At 40.1% G+C, this 25,605-nt stretch overlaps 1 protein-coding gene and 1 long non-coding RNA gene across 4 annotated transcripts in view; one reads left to right on the top strand and one right to left on the bottom strand.

Moving 5' to 3' along the window:
- The window catches only part of dnah7 (dynein, axonemal, heavy chain 7), a 213,468-nt gene that overhangs the window by 134,165 nt on the left and 53,698 nt on the right, over positions 1-25,605 (bottom strand). For all 3 annotated transcript variants that reach the window (XM_057852777.1, XM_057852775.1, XM_057852778.1), the window contains 8 exons: positions 17,610-17,803; positions 12,432-12,630; positions 12,204-12,344; positions 2,205-2,417; positions 2,017-2,126; positions 1,478-1,646; positions 1,303-1,405; positions 1,007-1,134 (listed from right to left, as the gene is read on the bottom strand). In XM_057852777.1, the coding sequence (XP_057708760.1) occupies positions 1,007-1,134; positions 1,303-1,405; positions 1,478-1,646; positions 2,017-2,126; positions 2,205-2,417; positions 12,204-12,344; positions 12,432-12,630; positions 17,610-17,803 (1,257 nt within the window). The remainder of the gene's footprint in view (positions 1-1,006; positions 1,135-1,302; positions 1,406-1,477; positions 1,647-2,016; positions 2,127-2,204; positions 2,418-12,203; positions 12,345-12,431; positions 12,631-17,609; positions 17,804-25,605) is intronic.
- Positions 9,531-10,481, top strand: LOC130927160 (uncharacterized). Its single transcript, XR_009066361.1, has 3 exons — positions 9,531-9,613; positions 10,149-10,194; positions 10,328-10,481. It is a non-coding gene; the product is annotated as an uncharacterized LOC130927160 (long non-coding RNA).

Below are 25,605 nucleotides of genomic sequence, written 5' to 3'. Positions count from 1 at the left end.
TTTTCGGACTGTCGACTGATGAACATCTAGACTTTTAGGGATGGTTTTGTATGCTTTCCCAGCTTTATACAAATCAATCCTTGATCGCAGGTCTTCAGACAGCTCTTTTGACCGAGTCATGATGCACATCAGACAATCCTTCTCATCAAGACAATTCTTACAAGGTGTGTTTTTTATAGTGGGCAGGGCAGCTTTAAACCACTCATCAGTGATTGGGCACACACCTGACTTAAATTGTTTGGTAAAAATTGTTTTCAATTCCTCTTTAAGTCTCCTTAGGCAGAGGGTTCACTTACTTATTTTTCCCCCTTCTGTCATTGTTTGAATCCTATTGTCATTAGAATATGAAAACCTATAAATGGTGGTTTTACTTAAAGCAGACGCTGGTTTTACATGTGTGATTTTGACAAGGATCAGATCATATTTGATGGTGATTTTATGCAGAAATGTGAAAAATTCCAAAAGCTTGAGATACTTTTTCATACCACTGTATAAGCAGTGTTGGATAAAGTACTCACTTTAACTAAAGTACAGATACAGGTGCAAAAAATTACTTAAGTTAAAGCGTCTAAGAGAAAAAAATAGTCAAAAAAATTACCAAAGTTCTTTTACATTTTGTTTTTTTATTCAAGATCTTGTTCACCTGCCTAATCTTGCATATACTCGTTTTGCTGCTTTTAGTGCTCAGTATATGTATAGTTGCACTGGGCTTATCGAATGCGCTGGAGGCATGAAAACTAAACTATCAATTCACAGTGACGGAAGAAAAGAAAAAAAAAAGTAACTTGTAACGCAGGTCACAATTTGAACAGTAGTGAAATAAAAAGTGCAGATACCGGCTTTAAAATGTTGTGAAGTAAAAAGTACCACTTAATGTTTGTACTCAAGTAAAGTATAGATACACATAAATGTACTTAAGTACAGTAACGAAGTACTTTTACTTTGTTACGTTCCACCACTGCTTATAAGTTAAATTTGTTCCATCACCAAGTAAAGGTAAATATACCTTAAGGTTGTCAGGGAGCTCGGAACGTCCGGCGTAACCAGGATTCATTGTGATAAACACAGCACAGGATGGGTCAAGGGTCAGTTCCGTTCCTTCAAACATCAGCAGCTTAGCGTGAGCGGCAATTCCTGGAAAATCAGATATGAAGTGGCTCATGAGCATCTCTATACATCGCATAACTGGACTCATTTTAGAATAAGGCTGGAAGATTGAAAAATGTGGGGGAAAAGTTAAGCACTGCTAATTTTAACTAATTTAATAATATGTCTTTGAGGAAGTAATCACACATAATACACCTCTCTGAATCGTGAGGATCTGCTGAGCCACCACGGACAACACCTCCAAATCGATTCTGTTAAACTCGTCGAAGCACGCCCAGGCTCCACAGGACAAAAGGCCCTGGTCACATATACACTTAATATAGTACGTGTGAAAGCAAGTTCAGGAATTTGAAGGAGAACTTGTACTCACTTTGAAGAACTTTCCGAGGGCAATATAGTCGAGACCGTCCGAACAGTTGAATACCACGCACTGCTTGGCCACAGCCTTGGCCAAGTCTTTGGTGGTTTCGGTTTTTCCTGTGCCTGCAGGGCCCTCTGGTGCTCCACCCAAATGGAGATGGAGGGCACCAAACAAGGTGCTGAGGGTGATGGAGATAGCGTGATGAATCAGCAATTTTCTCTTCTAGGCTTATACAAGTCTTTAATGCCAAAATGGCATCACAATGTCTGTTATAAACCCAAAATGACAGACTTCCTCTGTATTTCAAAGCTTGAGTTAATGAAACTTGTTTGTGATTCTACCCATGATAGACATGTCCGCCAAATTTTATTTTTCTGAGATAAAACGGTTCAGAGGGCTAACATTTGGCTAACTAATTCTATATGTTATGTGTGTGGCTTGTTGACATTTTTGTGGGTCTACTCATTACAGTCATGTCTATCAGATTTAACACTGCTAAGGGAAACTTGCTTCAGGAGCTGAAGTACAAATAACAAGATGGCTTTTACCGGTAGCAGCGATCAGTCAATGGTGTAATGACCAGACGCAATGTATTGCCCAGGTACTCATAACCATATGGCAAACCTGCATTGATCATCTTTGTCTGAAGGTTGTCATCCTGCACAACAACCCAGTCAAGTCAGTCCACTGAATATTTCTTACAGTTTCCAATGAAACAAAAGAAAATGTCACTTACAATCCAATAGTAGCGCAGCTGGCTTTGCCACAAAAAGTCATGTTCGTCACTTATACCCTTTTGCACCAGCAAGGCCAGCACGTCACGAGCATGGACATCCAGTACCACCAGGGCTCCAAGGGTGACTCGGTTCTGTTTGGACAGCTTGCCTCGCACCAGCTCCACAATGTCATCAATCTGCCGGTTGTTTTGATCCAGGTAGGCATCCAGGGCCTGCGGGGGATAGACAAGACACAGGCAAGATGAAACGTCGAACACTAACACATGAAAAGTCAAGAGTTAATTTTGTCAATAAACATTAAGAGATTGTTTGCAAAGAACTTTTTCTGACGAATAAGAAGAAACGTTAATCAACAAAACCTCTTGTAATTCCCCTTTTTTAGTACTGTTAGCTTAGCCGTTCAGCATATGGTCCCCGCATATGGGTCATCTGATAATCTCAAAGGTGGCCACAAATTTTACTCAAGAGTGGCATTATTTCAATATAATATTGCTTAAAGTGCCAACGACAGGATGAAAAAAAGTCTTAAATAGCATTATTATGTGAATTAGAATCATGTTTTGAGATGATTCAACTTTTTAAAAAAATTGGCACAGCACAGATGACGAGAAATTAGTCTTTTAATCTGCCGTTTAGCCACGGCTACCATTATAGGGCTCTAGCGTCCCCAACAGGAGGATGACGTCGGCAGGGTTGTGGTTTCATCTGATAGCCCATTGAGGGGGAATTATTCATAACGAGGAAAAAGCGACAAAGAGAGCAACAAAATGTCATTCTTTCAATCTCTCTACTCCGATATTTTTAAAGGGTATTCTTTCATCAAAGTACTAGAATTTTTCCCCAATTGTTAAATAAATGGTATGGTCATGACTAAAGATGCACGATAATATCGGTTACCGATAATTATCGGCCGATAATGGCAATTATGACGTCACACAGATAATCCATATAAAAAAAACCTCAACCGATAATGCAATCCGATAATTATATACTTGATTTAGCCTACAAATGTGCGCAAACGAAGCAGTTTTGTCCACTTCTCCACTGCCGCCTCCTCAACCCCTCCTCTCTCTGAAGCCCCTGAGGGGGGAGGTGTCTAGGAGTATGGCGTCATAGAGGAGGCAGAGTTACACAACCGAGTTGAGGCAAAATTATGGCGGATCTCACTAACGTGGGTTGTTTTCCGTGTGGTGAAAAAACGTCGCTCTCGCCATCTGCAAAACATGCACTGCAAAAGTTCCTCGAGGCGGAAACAAAGAGTCCTCATTCAACACCACTAACCCAGCAGCCATTTAAAACTGCATCACAAAGATTTTTGGAACGAATACGAGGCTGCTGCTGCTGCTAGCGCGAATGCTACAGCTAAACACACATAAACTAAGCAAACGTATACAGGGCTTGTGACGATCGAGAGGCGCTGCGGCCTTTCCGGAGTCGAGTTGTTTAGGAATGCAGCCTAAAGCCGGTGATAAACTCCATCTAAGGCTAAACACCGGCAAGGAGACCGATAGTCGACAAGTAGCTGTCTTCCGACGGAGCCCGCCACTCTGGCCGGTCCGGCAGGCCGCCGGCGGGGCGGGCAGGTGGGCCAAGCCCGATTGCCCGGCGGTGGGACATCCGGCGAATACCCCGGTTTCTGGAGTTTTCCCACGGCGTGCGGGACGCGAGACGCGCGCCTCCGTCCGGAGCAGAGCCATGCCCCGAATACGCGCGGCGAGACGGGCGGATATAATACCGGTACGAACGTAGCTGCCGCCGCCACTCATCTCCGGTTCAACTCATCGTGCACTACGGCGGCCGGACGGACTGAAGGGCACAGGCGGGACGGGATGCCGGACGAGAGACGTTTTTTTTTACCGAAGTGACCGGAGAGCCCAAACAATAATGCAGTTTATACGACCACCATTCTTCGCGAAAAACATGCCGAATACATGAGTTTCACCACGGACATTTGGACAAGTGATGTCAAGTAAGCATGCTTCGGCACAGTGGTTAGATGATAATTGTAACATGCACCAAACATCTCACAAGAAGTCAGCCAGTCAGTAATGCATTCAGTACGCTGTCAATTTATGACGTCTTAATCAGATAATTCGTCTTAAATCGTCAAATAATTTTCCTCATCTTGTTTTGAGTGTTAAAGACTGAGGTAAATCTTAGTTCTTATCAAGCCCATACATCTAAAAAAATTGTCATTTTTCACCTAAATCAAGAAAGAAATGCTTTCAAATAATGTTTTGAACCATACCTATTCTTGAACTTTTTTGAACATTTCTGACTTTTTTTGAGGATAAAGTATAATAATATATTGCTTAAAATTAGGCTGTTAAACTTATTTTCAGCTAGCTATTTTTCTTCAAGAAATCTGAGTGAAATATACTTGAAGTGCTGACAGATATTTTCACTTATTTCCAATAGATTTACACTGAAAACAAGGGAATTTAACTAGTTTTAAGGAGGTGTGTTTTTGCAGTGTAGTAATGTTATATGTTAGGAATGGCTTACTTTTAAACGCATTTTTGTGCAACTTAGGTATTCACTCTGTAAGTAATTGTTGCCAAAGGTTTACCATTACACAATGTCAGACAACCTGTCTTTATTTAGATGTTGGAATTGACTACTTGTTTACATTTGATGTTGAAAAAAGGAGCAATGAATTATATTTTTGCACAGTAATATTTTCTCTTGTGTAAACTTTAAAATTTTACAGAAATCTTTAAATAGAATTATCGGCTTGACATTATCGGTTTTCGGTTGGAACGAGGAGGATGTTATCGGTTGTCGGCATTGGTTGAAAAATGTATTACTGTTCATCACTAGTCATAACAAATAACAGACTTGAGCTAAATGGAAAACTTAGCACAAGTCTTTGTGCTAAATTTAAAAAAAAAATTAAAATTCTTATTTTTTAACAAAAAATAATGATTTTTTATTAATTAATTAAGAATGTATTTATTCAGTATGACATGGCAGAATTACTCCATAACGGTAAAAACTTCATGCACCTCCCGAACTATATTTTATGCCACCGCCTTTTGTCATGTCCCTGTCCCGGCTTCTGAGATGGAGGAAAGAGCGTAAACAACGGCGGGCTGGCAGTGCTCGTCGCCGGGAATAATCACCAAAAATAGCCCATTCTCGGTGGACAAACCGGCCGACATCTGAGCACGGAGCTGTTCGTCGCCAACCCGGGGAAAGCGCATTCTCGGCGGGCACGCAAAGAGGACCGGGGGGTGGGGGGGGTGACAAGCCACCGATATGCGACCACAAAATGCAAGCCACTTCCTTATTCAGGCATGAAAATGGGTCAGGGGTTAAAAAGGTGAGAAAGGTGTGGAGTAAATATGTTCCGGCGTTCTGCCAAAATGTCCGCCGTGGGCAAAACGTCCTACATGTGGCGAATTTGACCATTTTAATTTTTCACATAAGGCTTAATATTCGAGTTAACGGGGGTTTGATTAGTTGAAGGAGTTGATTTCAACCACCATTGACTCGCGCTAGCTTAGCCACTCCGGAGCCCTGAAACTAACAAATAACTGTCAAACTGCACAGAATTTGTTCAAGTCATTTCCAACGACTAATTAAACCCCGGCTAACTCAAAGATTAAGCCTAATGTAAAAAATTCTGAACTTCCCCTTTAAAATAAAGACCATTGAATATGGCCATTAAAATGTTGTCTATAAAAGTTTTAGAGCAATAAAACAAACAACAAAAATGAACAAAACGAACAGGAATCCTTCAAAGTATTTCATAATGGGTCCAAATTATTTTTCGAACAGATCATGTGACTATAGAACTTAGAGACAGCCGTTTGCATTACTTAGCCAAAACTACAGCTGAGGAGGCAAGATGGATATTTAGAATTTCTTTAAACCTAAGCTTTCAAAACCCTCAACAACAACTGAGCTTGAACCGAGGATTGAGCACGAGCAGTATCAAAAAGTCCTGGCTGTCGTGTTACCTGTTGTGCTGTAATTCCAAGTGGTGCTTGAATTGGATGCTTATAGCGGTCGACAGTCTTTTTGAGCCAGCGCAAAGTTCGCAGCGCACGGAGATATTTTTGTTATCTTTACTAGACAAAAATGTGAAGTAATGGCTGTGTTTCCAGTGTGCAAATGCAGCCGTTTGTAGTATATCTCCTGCCTATTTCATTGCATCCTGGCGAGGTAGCAAGGCTATGTTGTTTTGGCCGCAAACTCCCAGCGCTCACGCATCATGGTAATACACGTGACCCTTTTTGTTCCGTCCCCGATTAAAAAATGTGACATGTGATGTCACTCCCATGACTACAGTATTCTTCATTCTACACACATTATGTAGTAATAGTAACGCACAGGCATCAAGAAAAGTAATTTTACTCAGATTACTGATTTAGAAAAATGAACGCGTTAGATTGTTCTTTACTGAAAGAAAGTAATCAGATTAGTTACGCATTACGATACCGCGTTATTGACAACACTGCTTTTATATTACCGTTAAATACACAAGCTTGACGCTACCTTAAAGGGAGCTATTTTTTCACCGGACGCTCCGGCAGTGTTCAACGCAAGCTGCAACGAACGGCAGTAACTTTGTCATACCACAAAATATGAAAACGAAAACCATTACTCACTAAATTCAATATGCTGGCAAATGCATTCATCTAAAAACAATTGGGAGTGATACTTTACCTCCTCCAGCGAATGTGAATTTGTGCTTAGTACAAGATCATCTGTCGCAATTAGCGATCTTTGACGCTCTTTTTTTTTTTTTCCTCCCCGCATACAAACTTGTTTCTCTCTCAGCGGCTGTGATTAACCTCAATGAAGTTGCTGTCCTAGCTAAGCCTTGCCTATCATTCGTCTTTGTAAGTTTTTAGTAACTTTGTGTATTGAATTTGAAAAGAAAATGTGTGTTTTGTTTTTGACGAACTTTTTCATGAAGCTAAACTGTTGAAGCTACTCACATGTGGAAAAATACGAGTGTACAACGTTTTAAATTTATTCATTTGGTATATTTCAGTTACCACGATTTGAGAGATCAATAAATTGAAGAATTTACGCCTTGCGTTTGGAGTGCTTGTTTTTGGGTTTGCTGGAATAGCGTCACTGACACACGCAGCATTAAACAGGGGAAGGGGTAAGCGCTGCCGCGCCAAGCCAATTCTGGCTGCATTTTCGACACATGAAAAATAACGAATACGTACTACTGTATGACGGAAAATTTTAGTGGTTTTGTAACCGCGACGTTTTCATAGCATGGTAATCCGTGAAGGTAACTGGCACATGCCTACAAACGACCCCCCCCCCCCCCCTTAAAATTTTTCTCCTCAGATCTACACGATTCACGTAGGTCATCCTTTTTGACTTCAAAACGGCGAATTTCGCCGAAAGGTGAGAGATTTTCATGCCTGCTTATTAAAACGTGTGCCATGATCCCAGTATTTGACATAGCACAAAAGACCGTGTTTACTCACCTCCTCATAAATCCGATGGTCCCCTAGGTGTCACAATTGTTTAGGCCAATCTCGGGGTGAACGGGAACTTTTAGAAACCCAAAAAGGCTCAAATGCACCTCCCTGCTGTAGCAGCAAAACATTGCAGCACATTTGGCTGGCGTGATGCGAAAAATAAATGAATTAATCCGCAAAACCAGCTGAATCCGCAGTCGTTCTGCATACTGTATACTGAAGATGATTATCCCGCTGACGTCACATTCGCAATCCTCGTCAAAACAGGAGTCGCTCATTTTCATGGCGCGGGATTCAAAAAATTAAAGCATATCAATGGCTTCCACACACATCCAAGTGGTCCATTTCATTCAGGAGCATAAAATACCGCGGAAAATATGAAATAAACATGCTTTTTGCTGTCATAGGCACTTTACGTAAAAGTAGTCATCCAAAAAATTTACTCAAGTGAATCCATCAGAGATGTGATAGTCCTGCAGACAAGTGGAAATGCTGCGTGGGGGCCGCCACAGGGCTAGAGCACCTCTCCACCCAATTGGGGGAGGTGAACCAGCGCGGCCCATCCCTTATCCCCCAGCTTGGGCAAGCGGGCACCGCCATCTCCCCCAGGATCCAGGGTGGTCCCCCTGACCATCAGCGCCCCCATGAAGGAAGGGACGAGGGGACCCACCACCACCCCCATGCTTGGATTTTGTACCACTGCTCCACACAGATCTTCTCTAGATCAATCCGGTTTCTGGGCTGTCACTGAGAAACACAGAGTTTGAGCTTCCTCCAAAGATTTTTCATTGGGTTTGGGTCCGGAGACTGGCTAGGTCCCTTCAGAACCATGATATGCTTTTTACGAAGCCACTCCTTTGTAATTCTGGCCGCCTGCCTCAGGCCATTGTCACGTTGGAAGACCCAGTCACGACCACCGCTGGACTGGCCATCGGGCATCCCGGGCATTTGCCCGGTGGGCCGATGGCGATTTTGGGCCGGTCCTGAATGTTTTTTTGTTTTTTTTCTCCCCCTAACGGCATTAATCACATTGGTACACAAAACTGGTAGATCGGCCCATCAGTCAAGATTGGTTATGGGCTGGACCATTTACAAACGAGGGCCGATGACCCCTCCCTCTTGATCAGAGGTATCAGATATAGACCCTACCCACGTGACGTCACAACTCCGTGAGGTGGATGAGGGGAAGGGGAGGCAGGAGGAGAGACCCGCGGCCGCCGGCGGTCCGAGTGGCGGGGAATCTGGACTTCAGGTAAGAAGTGTTGAACTGCAGTCTATCTGGTTCAGATATGAATTAAGCGTGGGTGTAGTTTATTTTCATTGCGCTCGCTAACTCTTAACACCGCCAGTAGTTATAATTAGGCCGTTAAGCAATTTAGCTAGCTGTGCATGCAAGCTAACATGATGGGGTTTCTCTAATGCTGGACGGTTTCTATGATGCTATTCTAGTTGTAACTATGTTAGCGCTTAAGTAACTTTATTTTATTAATTTAGTTAAGTATTATCTCTCATATGCATAAGACACTAGGTGGGATGAATATAAGAATAAGATATTGTATATACAAACAGCTGTTTTCTTCCAGCCGTAACCTCTCACTGTCTCTTATAGGGTGCTGTCACTCATTTTTGGAAGGCTGCCGTGGTCACATTTTGATATTCATCTCATCTCTGTTCCTCTCTGTCCTTTTTTCAGGATCCCATCATGTTCTATGTTTGTTCAGGAGGTTCACTTGACCATGCAGACGTTTGGATTCCTCTACGTAAGTACTGTATAGAATACATGATTCAACTGAGTAAAAGTACCAGCACTGTGATCGTCAGAGCAAGTCCATCAGGTGACATTCTTTTTCACCTCTGTCTCCTTTCACTTTGAAGGTTCCCATGTTTGAGGAAGCATTTGGTGTTGCTGTGCAAAGTGTTGCTGCAGTGGAGGTTCAAGGTTACTGTTTATTGATATGGTAAGTACATTAGTCTGTGAAAATATCATTTAATTACTTCTGCTAAGTTGGTTTGTTTGTGTACGGTATAATTAAAAAAGTTATGGACGGATCTTAATGAAATTTTCAGGAAATGTCCACTCTGGGACAAGGAAGAGATGATTCAATTTAGATTTAGAGGTGATCCGGATCACTGTCTTGATCCAGGATTTTTTTTAAGGATTCTTTATCATTGCAGGATAGGGCGATTTTCAGCATATGTGTATGCAACTCCAAGAAAATTGCCCAGATTGCTTGTAAAAAAAAAAAAATACAGGACATGGCCATGGTAGTTGCTATGAAATGACACATTATGATTTGAATTCTGCCAATATTCTGGGTACTGTGATCCAGTACATGAGAAAAATAGGGGCTTATCACATTTTTTTGACACAGTAAGGTAACAGATGAGGGTACAGACATACAAACAGGTCTGTGCTCTCTGAGTGTTTTTATAGGTACAGTCTGTAATTTACACATTTTAATATTCATCTCAACTCTGTGTCCTATTTTTCAGGATCCCATCATACTTTGTTCATTGTTTGTTCAGGAGTTTGCCCTAAGTAAGTACTATATGGAGTATATGATGCAACTATTTTCCCAGATTTTTCTAGAAACCAGTACTGTGATCATACAAGTCCATAAAGTGTTATTCTTTATCACTTATGTTCCTCTGTCTCCTTTCACTTTTTAAAGGTCTCCGTGTTTGAGGGCCTATTCTGTGGATATATTTATTTGCACTTTTATTGATGCAGTAAATAAATAGTCTATGAAAAAAATCACTAAATCTGTCATTTATTCATTTTAATATATTCATCAATGATCATGTCTCACCTCTATTCCGTATTAATCCCTGTCCTAATTTCAGGATCCCATCATACATTGTACATTGTTCAGGAGGTTAACTAGACCAGGGGTTCCCAACCTATTCCACTAAGGCACACTGTGGGTGCAGGATTTCATTCTTACCAAACAAGATGACAACACTTTTTCCCCAATCTGGTGTTTTACAAGTGCAATCAGTTGATTGCAGTCAGGTGTGGCTTGTTTTAGCAGAAGCCTCATTGGTTCAACTGTCTCTGCTGGATCGGCTGGAACAAAAACCAGGACCCACAGTGTGCCTTGAGGACTGGGTTGAAAACCCCTGAACTAGACCATGCAGCCTTTTGATATCCGCTAAGTACTGTATAGAATATTGGGACTGGAAGGATGGTGTATGTTTAAGTTTAAGTATATACTGTATACACCAACAAGACAGTGTGAAAGCATTGTCACAAGAAAGTTTGTTTTCATTCATAGGCTTAATTGTCTTTCCATCAATACCTGGTGGGCCGGTCTCGGCTCAAAATGCCCGGGCCGATTTTTTGTCCCAGTCCAGCCCTGGTCACGACCCATTTTCAATGCTCAAACTGAGGGAATGGTAAATGGAGAGTACTAATATGGCGCATTTATCTACATGATGCTAACACCACATGCTTCACAGTAGGGATGGTGTTCTTGGGATGGTACTTAACATTCTTCTTCCTCCAAACACTATGAGTGGAATTAAGACGAAAAATTGTATTTTATCTCATATGGCTCATATTTCTCCCATGACTCCTCTGGATCATCCAAATGGTCATTGGCAAACTTAAAACGGGCCAGGGCATGTGCTGGTTTAAGCAGGGGAACCTTCCGTTCCATGCATGATTTTAAACCATGACGACTTAGTGTATTACCAACAGTAACCCTGGAAATGGTGGTCCTAGCTCCTTTCAGGTCATTGACCAGCTCCTCCTTGGTAGTTATTGGCTGATTCCTCACCGCTCTTAGGATCATTTTCTAAAAATTGCTCCAACGGTGGATTTTACATCACCAAGCTGCTTGGCAATTGCCCCGTAATCCTTTCCAGCCTTGTAGAGGTTTAGAATTCTGTTTCTGGTGTCTTTGGACAGCTTTTTGGTCTTGACCATGTTAGTAATTGGAGTCTTCCTGATTATATGGGGTGGACAGGTGTTTATATGCAGCTAACCACCTCAGGTCAAAAAGTCAGACTCAAAAGTCTACTTCCATTCCACTTATTTGTTGTACTTTTTAGGGCGACTAACAGGTCTTTGAGGCTCACAATTCTAGCAAATAAACAGGTGTTCAAATACTTTTTTGCAGCAGTATAATACAAAATAAATTGTTAAAAAATCATACACTGTGATTTCTGGACTTTCTTTTCTTTAGATTGTCTCTCACAATGGACCAGCACCTACAATGAAAATTTCAAACCCGCCTATCATTTGTAAGTGGGAGAACCTGCAAAATCGCAGAGTTTTGAAATACTTATTTTCCTTACTGTATTTATAAACCAATGTTTGATAAAGAAAACATTCTTTACAGTCTGCCCCCTCCTTATTTGATTTTGTTGTTTGGTTTGTTTAAAGAAAATAAATGTAAAAGTAAAAAATTATAGCGTGGTAATACCTTTTCTGAAAAAGTTACTCAAGTAAAAGTAAGTGTCAATATAACCCGCTACTACACACTTTTGGATATTCTTTCCAATTTTTTCCCCATTTTTGAGGTATAATCTTATCCACATGTTCACCTTTTGTCCTGATTTGATGGCGTCATGGATATCCTTTGTCCAGTAGACCTGTGAGACACACAGTACCGCCTGACCGGGCCATGCGCGCACCCAGTCTATCCTCAAGGCTTTTGGGTACGCGACGATAGCTTCTCCGACTACCTGTGATGAACCCCCAAAATGGATGTGGATGTCATTTATTTGGATTAAACAAATATATTCAGCTTCATGGGCATTAAAAAATGACACCTTGTGCAAAGAGGCAATCATGTCGGTCTCCAGTTCCAGGAGCCATTTTTCAACCTGGCCACGGGCGTTAGGTGTGCATATGATGTCAACGAGCTGGACTTCTTCGCCCTCGCTGCTCTTCATGTGTGTAATGTCGAGGTCTTCAGTGAACGTAACACGAGCAATGCCCTCGAAGCACTTTTTCAAGAAAGGTTGCACCCTAAAAATGAATACAAGAAAGGTGTAACAGACTTTAGAATGCTCATTGTTGACTTGGATAACTGAGCAAAAGTAGTGCTAATAAAATGAAAACTGATTAGATGATAGCAGTTGGTAGGATAATTGCCAGCAAAAAGTTTTGGGTTTTTTTTCTGTGTAGATTATCATCCAGGTCGTGCTAATCAGCAAAAGTTGAGTCAGGCAACTGGATTTTTCTTGTTTGTTAAATTTGCCACGATTTACCCAATTTCTAAAAATAACTTGGGCAACAAAAATAGAGATATTAGAGATATTGAGATATTAATTTCGAGTGATGACGTGACTCGCAGACCCCCATTTACTGCAAAATGGACCCGATGGGGTGACATTCGTTTGTGCTAGTTGTTGGGACACCCCTCTGTTATTGAGAGAGTTAGTACGCTTCGTCAGCCGCGACATAGGTGCTGCGATAGATGTCATCACTCAAAATTGATATCTCAATATTTATATAAAACGATAGCACAAACGAAACTTTTTACAGCACAAATGTAGCATAAACCAATGGCACCATTTCGGGTCCATTTTGCAATAAATGGTGTGTGCGTGATGTCATCACTTGAAATTAAAATCTAAATATTTCAAAAACGATAGCATTCCAGGCGAATGTTTTACAGCACAAACGAATGCCATAATTCTTCTATAAATTTGCGTCTGATGGGTGCCAACCTCACATAGGTTGCTGTGGAAACTCACTGCGTAAGTGAGAGGCTGTTCTCAGCAGTGTGAGTGGATTTGAGTGGACTCACTCAATGAATCATTTAATAAAGATAAGCATTTTTCTACATTATTCTTGTTTGAAAATTATTCACATCATGAAGGCGGCACGGTGGGAGAGTAACATGTTTGGAACTTGTGTATCGGATTGGGATTTGTTATCAGCAGATTCGCAAAATCAGGTGACTCGGACTCAGGTGCAAAACTATGCAATCGGGACATCCCTAGCAGTGTTGTTAATCTTACTTTAAAAAAGCAATTAATTACAGTACCAATTACTTTTACAGTAAATAATTTAGTTAATATCTCAGTTACCTCAATGTAAGAGTAATTACTTACTCGGCAAAGTAACTGGTTTTACTTTCCATGTTTTACACGTTATTACATGATCCATTTTATAACGTCTTTCACTTTAAATATGTTTATATTAACTGATTGAATTAAAGTTTTTTTTTTTTTTTCAATTTAAAAAAAACATAGGTCACACTATGTGAAGTTCAAAGGGTTTTTGGGACAACAGGTCCTAGCCCAATTCTTTACCCTAAACTTAACAAGACACAGGGGTATTGCAGACATTGCGATAACTAGATTGTAATCTTTGCTATGTTAGGAAGTCATTTAATGTTGTGAATCAACTGTTAAAGTTGTTAAAATTGCTCCCGTTTATGGCATGAGTTCCCTTCTGTCTACTTTAAACATGGGAAAGTTTTAAAACTGTTTCATCATTTAAAGATAGATTCAAGTCAAGATTTTGCCGATTTAAGAGTATTTTAGATAAAAAGTTACTTAGGTTCGCTAGGAAGGTTCGTTACAACAGAGCCTTCCTGAGAAGTCTACTGCTTTAAGATGGCGGCTGTTTACTATCGTCGGCAAGTCTATCATTTCACATCTAGTTCTCTGTACATGTGCTAACGCCGCCGAGTCTGTCATTTCACATATAGTTCTATATACATGTTATATCTATCGTAGCATCATGTGGGCGTAGTTCAGTACTTCTCAAATAGTGGGGCGCGCCCCCCCAGGGGGGCACAGAGCGATGCCAGGGGTGGCACGTGTGACCTCAGGGAACATGCTTATTTTTCTTTTTATTGCCGTACTAGAATAAAGTGTACTTGCGCATCCACTCAGTGTGTGGCAGTGGCGCTCTCATTTTCAAAGAGCGCGCAGTATTTTTGAAGTGAGCAAGAGCACACGGAAGAGACTCATGAAGAGCTGGAGAGCTGTGCGCCGTTTTCGAAAGTCGTTTTCCGGCCAGACTCACGCAGCGACCCACTGTCTTCTCCGGTTCTCACGTGTCCGCCCGAGATGTGCCATTTTCGGCTTGGGATCGTCACGACGACCGCCCTCACCTACGGTTCTACCTCGGCCGCTGAGAATGTGCTTTTTTCGGGCCGTTTGCCTTTTGGCTTTGACATTTAATACAGTGGTAGACGAGGAGAGACCACTGTTTACTGTGTCTAAAAATGATTTTAGCGGACAGCCGGAAGCCAAATCAATTATGACGCCACTTAAAGACATTAGACCCCAATCTCATTGATAAGCCACTTGGTTGTTTTTAGCGAAAACGTGCCGAATATGTCCAACAATCGTCCCGCTTTGTCAGTGTTATATCAGTAAACCAGTGAGCACCGTTAGCATGCTCAGTGCAAAATAACACCACATCATTGCAAACTGGAGGTGATACTGGAAGCAGAGAAAATAAAAACTGTCGTTCTGTCCAATGACACTTTTTTTTTTCTCTTCTATTCAGTTTTGTTTTTTTGGTCAAATTTTTTGGCATATTGTCCTCATGAGTTAATGTTTCTAATCAATTTGAATTTGTTATTATTTACTGATTTTATTTTTCAGTATCAAATGGTCAAAAATGTATCTTGAGTGTATTTTTACAGTTTGGATGTGACATTTTTTTTTTTTTTTTTTAATTCAGGCAAATGGATGCGCGTTAAGTCTTTTCTGTTACAAACAAAACAATGTTAATAAAGTTATACATTATAAGTTGATCTCAGTTATTTTCTCTAACACAAAAAAAGGATACAATGTGAGGCAGAGGTGTACTTATAATAGTAATATTATAGACAAATGATACTATTTACAGTGGCTGCAGAGTTTGGGGGGGCGCGAAACATTTACGTCTTCCTTGGGGGGGGGGGGGGGGGCTAACAGAAAATAATTGAGAAGCACTGGCGTAGTTTGTAGGCTGTCGCTGCAGTCAGGTATTATTGGAGCCACCTAGCATCGCGTTTGCAAAAGCGTCACAACTCCCTTTCCTCCTCCCTCCGTGTCTCTCAAACATTTCTCGGGTCATTCAACCAATGTAGTAACGCATAGTAATGCACGCCTTACATCCTCAGTAACGGTAACGGCGCTGCAAAGATGAGAGAAGTAATTATTACTCAGTACTGAAAAAAAAGAACCCCGTTAGTAACATCGTTATACTCTAACGCCTTTTTTAATAACATTGATCCCTAGAGGGAATTACAGTGATCCCTCGTTTTTCGCGGTAATGGAACTTGCTGCGATAAGTGAAAAACCACAAAGTAGGCCACCACCCCCCCCCCCAAAATAATTTTTTTAAAGAGGTTTATTTTGTGTGCGTGTGTGTTCAATGTATTTATTCAGATTTAGCTTTGGAAAGATAAATTTTAAACAAAATTATGTGTATATATATATATATACATATATATATATATATATATATATATATATATATATGTATACACACATACATACATACACACCGTACTGGCCCGAATATAAGACTGTGTTTTTTGCATTGAAATAAGACTGAAAAAGTGGGGGTCATCTTTTTTCGCGGTCTAGACGTTATACCCATTCACGACGCTAGATAGCGCCAGATATCATTGAAGCGATGTTCTGTCTTGACAGATCTCAGCTGCTCTCAAGTTTAACCAGTTTGCATTATCTTATTGCAATGTTTTTCCTTATTCAGATTTGTTTCAAGACTACAGTTACAGTTAGACTTCACTTTGATGGTTAATGCAGTTATAGCAATTTTGTTGTTTTATCACAATAGATTGATTTATTTACATTTCAAAAACCAGAAGCCATTCATTTACGAATGTGATTGCACTTTAGTTTACTTATCTAAATGTTCAGATATTAAGATTTGAATGAGGCAAAATAACATGCTTTTTCGCTCAAATATATTGTTATAATCATTTGTTTCAGATGTACTGTAATTATTTTCTGTATAAAAATGAATTTGGTGTTCAAAAAGTCTTTTTTCAAAGTTGGGTCTTGAAAAAGAGGGGGTCGTCTTATAATCACGGCCGTCTTATATCCGGGCCAATATGGTATATATATTTTAATAAATGATTGTTAGGCACTTTAAATGTAATAATTATTAAACATGTTACTGTCGCACCAAATTATTTTTAAACAAGAATAAAGTAGAAAATGCTGATCTTTATTAAATACGTCATTGAGTGAGTTCACTCAAATCCGCTCAAGCTGCTCACTTACTCACAAAAAACTGCCACAGCAACTGTTTAACAAGTTAAACTATGACTGACGCATGCGGCACTTTGAAGTTTTGGCTTCCAAGCGTCTCTGGCAAGATCAAACTTTCAATCATCATTAACTAAGCAACGAAGTTTGAAGCACTAAGTAGCTAGGGACCACCGTATTCCCTATTCAGGTATTATTCACTAGGGGGCACTCGTTTTTTCTCTTGCTGGAATTCAATGATTTTTTTTTTTTTTTTTTGGTATTTCTTTGGCTTAATGCGGTTATGTCATAGGTTATAGTACAGTATAATAAATAGGGTTCATACCTCTGTGCTGAGAAATGTTCCTCACAATGTTACTCATTACTTCAGGATTCTTTTCACCAAATACTTTTTTACTTGTACTTGAGTATATTTTTTGGATGACTACTTTAACTCTTCCTTGAGTAATATCACTGTGAAGTAATGCCACTTACTTGAGTAAAATTTTTGGCTACTCTATCGACCTCTGGTCATGAAGAAACATAAATTTAAATGGTTTAAATTCCTTGACAAATGAGTAGCAATTAGGGACATTTGGACGTTGGCTTGAGATAAACTTGCATTTATTTTATATATATTTTAATGTAAAAATTGGATTTTATCAGGAATGCGTGAGTTTGGCTAAGGGGAAAAATACACGCTATTAACTGAGAATTTTGACTTCGACATTTTGTGAGTTTGTTGATCATTTTATGGCGCAATTGTATACATGATGTTACCTTGTCGGGTCTTTGGTCTCGGAGAGGATTTCAAGCAGCTCCTCGTTGGACAGGAAGAAAAAGCGAGGAAAGTAGAGACGCTTCTTCTCCAGATAGTTGTTGAGCCCCTTGAGGATCATTTCCAGATGCTCGTTGGACTTCTTTTGTCGGTCTAGCATTTGACTGATTTGAATCACAACAAGCACACGTTTGTCCTGTGGAAAACAAGAACAAGGCTTTTTGAAATGGGAGGAATGGGAAAGTTTTTTGCTATCTTTTGCTAATCTGCCAACTAAAAAAGGTGATAAACAGAGGTGGGTAGTAACGCGTTGCTAGGGTTACCTTTCAGAAATAGAAATAAGGGACGCCCCTCTCGCGCCCAAAGCCTTACGGGTGAAAAAAAGGGGCATCCCCAAAACTCCTAAAATGCATAGAAATGTATCTATTTTTAGATGAGAAAACTGTACTGTGCACTATGTTGGGATGGTTGTTTCCTTGAAGCAGATTTTTTTTTTCTGCAGGTTAGTGAAAACTAAGTCGTGAATATCGTGATTAACATTTGTGTTGTCGGCACTGAATCCGGTCACATGATCCAGTGACAAGCCAAATTTCTTCAGGGAATGTTCCAGGAGAGCTGCAATTCCAGCAGCTGACTCGTCTGCATTCTCTATGAAGTCCAGCATTTTGTTGGTGAGCCCAGACTCTGGACTGAAGTACTAGACAGCAAGGGGAAGCATCTTCCTGCTCAATTTATTCGAGGCATCCGTCTGTATGGAGAATGGGATGGGTGACGTTAAGATCTTGAGCACATCACCCACTGCCTTTGGACCCAGGACTTGTTTCAACAGTGCCTCTTGCTTTGTTCTCCCCAAAGTCATTTTCTTCACCATTTTGCAATCACATAAAAATCTTCTGATTGAGCCTGTGTCCACAGTCAGCACTATTGTAGCTCTGGCTGGCTACGTTTTAATGTGTGGTATACCTGTGTCACCTTAGCTGCAGTAATTTAGAGGGTAGGAGTGGGATGATGTCAAATTCACTATCAATCAACCAATAGATAGTATATATCTGCAGTAGGACTATTTATTCAGTGTTTATTTGCTGTTAATCTATTAGGAATAATTCCAAATGAGGAGCATTAGTCAGCGTAACAAAATAAGATGTTCTTTATGGGTACATAAAATCATTCCATATTGATTGATAACAAATGCATGCTTAAAAAAAAAAAAAATCAACATTCCTGAAAATAATCAACCATAGTAGCAACTGAAATAGCCAGTTGCAAGATTGAAGGTAAATATAAATATAGCCTATATGTTATCCTTATACAAGAGCATAATAACATCCCAAATCAAGCTCAGGGGATGTTTCAGGTACAAAGAATTGTGACAAAGGCTCTTCTGGGATCTTGTATTCCGTTTGTGGAGGTCCCCTGCAGCATGCTCTTACCCTCCGTGAGACGCTGCAAAAACTTTCCTGCCTGCCTTGCAATTCGCTTTATAATCATCATCAGTGACTCTTTTGCACCACGGGTTCCCCTCTTCCCACTCCACTCTATTTTTTTGGAGAAGTTTCCCTTTTTGAGGATGAGGTGGGGTGTCCTGAGCTTCTGCTGTTGAAGAGGACATTTTTGTTTTGAAAACGCGCGGGGTGGTGCGCTGAACAGAGCGAGCGAGGTAACTAGGCAACGAACCCGGAAGTGGAGCGCAGTGCAGGGCAGACAGCAGCGGGCAGGCAGATAACTGTCTTGCTGCCTTTAATATCTCCTGACCTTTTTGTTCATTATTGTTGGCTCAGTGGTCACTCATGAGCGCAGGAGGTGTGTGTTTGTGTGTGACAGACGTGCATGGGGCTGGACGCACCGCTGCCCGCCACCGGAGCCGTGGGCCGCGCGGGGTCGCCCCATGGGACAATTGTGAAATACGGAATAAACTGCGTTCCGTATTGGTTCAATACGGAACGCAGTTTATTCCTATTACGCGCTACATACAGTGTATCACAAAAGTAAGTACACCCCTCGCATTTCTGCAGATATTTATGTATATCTTTTCATGGGACAACACTGACAAAATGACACATTGACACAATGAAAAGTAGTCTGTGTGCAGCTTATATAATAGAGTTGATTCATTTTCCCCTCAAAATAACTCAAAACATAGCCATTAACATTTAAAACCCTGGCAATAAAAGTGAGTACACCCCGTAGAGACTACGTACATCCCTAAATGTCCAAATTGAGTACTGCTTGTCATTTTCCCTCCAAAATGCCATGTGCCTCGTTACAGGAGTGCTGTCAGCCTTGCAACAGAGATGGAAGAGGTGAGGGGGGGATCAGCCTGTTAGTGCTCAGACCATACGCCGCACTCTACATCAAATTGGTGTGCATGGCTTCACCCCAGGAGGAAGCTTCTTCTGAAGATGGTACACAAGAAAGCCCGCCTGTCTCATCAGACCATAGGACAAGGTTCCAGTAATCCATGTGCTTTGTTGACATGTCTTCAGCAAACTGTTTGCAGGCTTTCTTGTGCTGCAGGTATTATTACATGTTATTGAGCTCCCACTCATGGGCTAACCTGGTACAGAATATAAAACCAACAAACAAAAATACAACTTGTAAAACCCAGTCCAGATTAGCAACAGGTACAGTATAAGATCAGAAACAGTTTTTGTTGAGGAAAATTATCATATCTGCCTTCTCAGGCAGTAAGCGTGAGCGTTCTCGACAGATAGTGTCTCCTGCTGTGCAGAACACAGGTTCACTGGGTGTAGATGAAGCTTGAACGCATAAATATGAGAAAGCGAGAAAAAGTCACAAATATTAGGAAGGGGTAAGGTAGCCGTGAGCCGCTACGAAGGCACTAATAAGGATTTGCTTATTTGTAAAACCGATTCTAAAACGAAAGATGCTTTTAATACTGTTGATTTTAACAGAGGCGGCAACGCGCCACGTAACGTACGTAGCTGCCTATATAGCTACATTAGCCCAATATAATAATACAAGTTATTCTCATACTATTCCATCCATCCATCCATCATCTAACACTTAATCCGAGATCTGGTCGCAGGGGCAGCAGAAGAGAGACGCAATTTATTCTTTTACTTGCTTGGTTCTGACATCTGACTGGTTAGAGGACCGGCGAAGCATGTGAAATACACGGCACTCAGCTACTCCGCACTTGTATTCCATGAAGTCGGAGGTGTTTAATCATATTGGTCGTACAGCCACCTTTGCATGATATAGCTGCGTTGCAAATATTGCACTGAGCTGACTGGTCATTTTCTTTGTGAACTTGAACTTTTGAGCGCCGCCGCACCGTGTCCATGGTTGAAATCAAGTTGCAATGCACAAACACATGCTTCATGTGGCTTCTTCTTCGTGGTATTCGGCAGCTATTTTTTTTTCCAGTCGGCTGTCAGGGCACTAAAACATGGAATCGAAATTGAAAAATACGAACAGTTCAGGGGGCATCGGGGTGTGAGTGCCGGATCGATGGCCACAAGCAGATTTTAGGGGTGGGCCAGCCCAGCCCCCCCCCCCCCCCCCCGGTGGCCAAAAAGTGACATTGCATGTAGTTGACTTTCTTATATATATATATATAGGAAAGTCAAAAGCAATAAAACTGCAAAAAAGATGAATGAAATGAACAAAAGAATATATTTTTATAATGGGTCAAAATTATTTTTCGAACAGATCATGTGACTAGCAACTAAGACCGTCATTTGCTTTGCATATAATTTTCAAAAAAAAAAAAAAAAAAAAATTAGGGGAGGTTCAATTTTATTTTTCAAATGATTTTATTCTTTGATTGAAAATATTTTTTTTTTGATTGAAGCAACTTTTATTGGGATTAAATGATTTAGACACAAATGTCCTACTCATAACATGGCCCAAACAAGAAAAGGATTGCTTCAATCAAAGTGAAATTTTTCAGTGAAAAATTAAGTGTTCAAATGCAAATTTTTCAATCTCAAATATGTTTTCGCATTCAAAAACTTTTTCCATGATTGAAATTTTTCTTTTTTTTTTGATTGAAGTGATTTTTCTTTTTGAAAATATATATTTTTTAAGCAACTTATTTTTTGATTGAATAATAAAGACAAAAATGTCCTAGCCAAAATGTGGCCCAAACGCAAATCGACATTATATCAATTAAAAAAAAAAAAAAAAAACGACAGAAGAAGAAAAAAACAGAAGAAAAAAAAATCAAAGAAAAATAGGTTTCACATGCATTTTTTTTTAGTTTCAAATTTATTTTTGCATTCAAACACATTTTTTTTATTTAAGCAACTTTTTTTGGGATTGAATAATAAAGACACAAATCTACCTCCTATGGCTCTGCCCAGGGGATACAATTTTTGAGTGGGGTAACTATATTGGCACGACACCGACGGGTGTACCATATTCAATGGATGGCAACCTTTGCAAAAAGTATTGCCTAAGCAGCCTGATTCAGGATTCCCCTCAAGAATGATGGGAAACAAAAAAACGATTATTGTCAACTATTATTATAAATATTCTTGTAACTTAATTTTATTGCTGACACTGCGTTTCAGGGTCATCAACATGTTGTGCCCCCCCACCCCAGAAGTTAAACTTCGCCTATGTCGATGCCCAACCCTAATCGTTAGTTGCAGCCCCAGTCTTAACTAAGAAAAGTGAGCAAGTAAACTGGAAAAAAATAAGAAAGAATCACCTTGATTAGTGGCCTCGTTTTCTTCACAACTCAAGATAACTTTAGACCTCCCGGACAAAATCTATAATTTCTATTTGACACTGCAACGCTTTTGCCTCAAATTGATGTGTCTCATTTTAAATCGGCAGAGCACGTCGTTAACCTTTGCAAAGTCATGGCCGTCACATTGGGGCCTGTTTTGTGGACGCCTCTTTTGGTTTCTCGTCTCGATTCATGTTTGTTTTCTAATGTCAACCTTGCTTTGATGCTCAACTGTAGAGAAATTATCCAAAACATTTTCCTTTTCTTTTTTTTTTCTTCTCCTACCATGAAAGTTTAACCTAACAATCAAGGCCTGATGTGTCGGATCAAACACATTCAAAATAAGTAATAGTGCCAAAAGTTATGATTGAAAATAACAACAATAAGGCATCACATGCTTCAGTCTTTGCCACATTCGTCATTTGTCACCTGCTACATGGACAATAGAGAGCAATAATGGAAACTCATCCAATTTTTTTTCATGAACCTGCCCAGCTTTAACAATACGGCATGCTAAACCCTCTAATGAGAAGCTGACTGCCATATTGTTTGCTTAAAGAGTGATGGGCTCCCTCAATGAGAACCCGCGATGAATTGCGCCTTTCGATTACATACACACAGCACGCAGACAATATTCAGCAGAATGTCACCAGGCCGTGTGAGGTAAAGCACCGGTGTGGCACAATGAAAAATACTAAGATTGCCGACCTAGCGTATCAGCCGAGGACACTTCTGTCCGCCCATTGAAAGCATCTGCACAGCATTAAAAAGCCATTATGGCACCTAAAACGTGCATTAATGCATTGTTCACCCTTTTCTGAGTGCTGGTGAATAGCTTTCCGCTGACTAAATGCATAAAATGGCACTCCTATTCTATCTGGCACAACATAAAATGAAAATCTGATTAAATCTGTGTTCATCAAATGTCCATAATACATCCAATTGTATTGTCAATTTAATTCATTTTGCGGGGAAAAAAGTCTGAGGATTGTCAAGGAGAATCAATAGCAATCATCAAGGAATCAATTTTAACCTGAGGGGTGCTTCACTAGCTGGACAAATGTAAAAAGAACGATTTTAAGATCTAGCGATTTAATTTTATTTGTTTCTAATGACCAGTGGAGTTTTTGAGCGTTAGAAATGTAAGGTGTTAGAGACACGCTTAATGCATGAAAGTTGAGAACCCTGCGTTCACAATACTTACGATAAGCCTCGTGCAACTAGACCGTAATTGAACACTAGAGGCAGCAACACGAGTACAGGCAAGATTAGGCAGGTGAACAAGATATACGAACGGTGTTACACCAACAGTGTAACAGCGTGCCTTCAGATGGGTGCTGCACACTCTTGTACAGTAGGTGGCAGTATGTGCCAATAAATGACTGCAATCCGCCATTAAGCTAAATTTTGGAGTTTTGAGCTTGTTAAGCTTCTGTTTACAGTACAGTCAATTTTATTGCTTGTTTTTTTTTTTTTTTTTTTTTTGCATTCTTTAGTTTTAAATAAAACTGAGCAGTCAATGAATTCTCTGGTTCATCTTTTCAATATTGACTCAGATGTCTATGTATGTACAGTGGTGTGAAAAAGTATTTCTCACATTTCTGCATAAAATCACCATCAAATGTGATCTGATCTTTGACAAAATCACACAGATGTAAAAACAGTGTCTGCTTTAACTAAAACCACCCAAACATTTATAGGTTTTCATATTTTAATGAGGATAGCATGCAAACAATGACAGAACAGGGAAAAATAAGTTCCTATGGACACTTAAAGAGCTATCTAAACCATTTTTTACCAAATCATTTAAGTCAGGTGTTTGCCCAATTAGTGATGAGTGGTTTAAAGCTGCCCTGCCAATTATAAAACACACACCCGGTAAGAATTGTCTTGATGAGAAGCATTGTCTGATGTGCATCTTGGCTTAGTCAAAAGAGCTGTCTGAAGACCAGCGGGAAAGGATCGTTCATTTGTATAAAGCTGGGAAAGCATACAAAACAATCTCCAAAAGTCTGGAGGTTCATCAATCAACAGTCAGAGAAGTTGTTTACAAGTGGAGAGAGTTTGGCACTGTTGCTTCTTTCCCAGTGAGTGGCCGTCCACCAAAGATTACCCCAATAGTTCAGCGCAGAATACTCAGGAGAGGTAAAAAAAAAACCTAGAGTGTCTGCTAAAGACTTACAGAAATCACTGACAGAGTCTAATATCTCTGTGCACACATCAACTATATGTAAAACTATGGCCAAGAATGGTGTTCATGGGAGGACTCCACTGAGGTAGCCACTGCTGTCTGAAAAAAACATTGTTGCAAAAAGGCAGTTGGACACTCCACAGAAGTTTTGGCAAAAATATTTTGTGGACTGATGAAACAAAAGTTGAATTGTTTCGGGGTTACACACAACGTAATGTGTGGAGGAAAAATGGAACATCTCACCAACATCAACACCTCATCCCCACCTTGAAGCATGGTGGCGGGAGCATCATGATTTGGGGCTGTTTGCTACCTCAGGGCCTGGACAACTTGCAATCATTAATTTAAGAATGAATTCAAAGGTTTATCAGGATGTTTTGCAGGTAAGCCTGAGGCTGTCTGTCAGACATTTGAAGCAAAATAGAGAATGGATGATGCAACAAGACAATGATCCAAAACACAGAAGTAAAACAATTTCAGGATGGTTTCAGAAGAACAAAATACACATTCTTGAGTGGCCAATTCAAAGTCCAGACTTCAACCCCGTTGAGATACTGTGGCATGACTTAAAAACAGTTATTCATGCCAGACATCCCAGGAATCTGACTGAAGTACAGCAGTTTTTAGAGAAGAATGGCCAAGATTAGTCCTAATCGATGTGCGGGACTGAAATGCACCTACAGGAAGTGTCTAGTTGAAGTTATTGCTGCCAAAGACGGGGCCACAAAATATTAAATGTAATGGTTCATTTACTTATTTTTTCCCCTTCCGTCATTGTTTGCATACTATCCTCATTAAAATACGAAAACCTATAAACGTTTGGGTGGTTTAAGTTAAAGCAGATACTGTTTTTTATCTGTGATTTTGACAAAGATCAGATCACATTTAATGGTGATTTTGTGCAGAAATGTGAGAAATTCCAAAAGGTTCAGATACTTTTTCACACCACTGAATGTATATATGCATATTTAAATATATATACATATGCATAAGTGTATTACATTCTTGCATCGTGAGAAAACAAATTTACTTGTTCCTTGTTAAGTAAATTTCAAAGCAAGTAATTTTGTACTTTTACTTCAGTAAAAGTATCTAAGAATAACTTGAGTAA

The sequence above is a fragment of the Corythoichthys intestinalis genome, chromosome 12 (genome assembly GCF_030265065.1).
Source record: "Corythoichthys intestinalis isolate RoL2023-P3 chromosome 12, ASM3026506v1, whole genome shotgun sequence".
NCBI lineage: Eukaryota > Metazoa > Chordata > Actinopteri > Syngnathiformes > Syngnathidae > Corythoichthys > Corythoichthys intestinalis.
The sequence above is the reverse complement of the archived record's forward strand: the minus strand, read 5'-3'. Positions and strand labels throughout refer to the sequence as shown.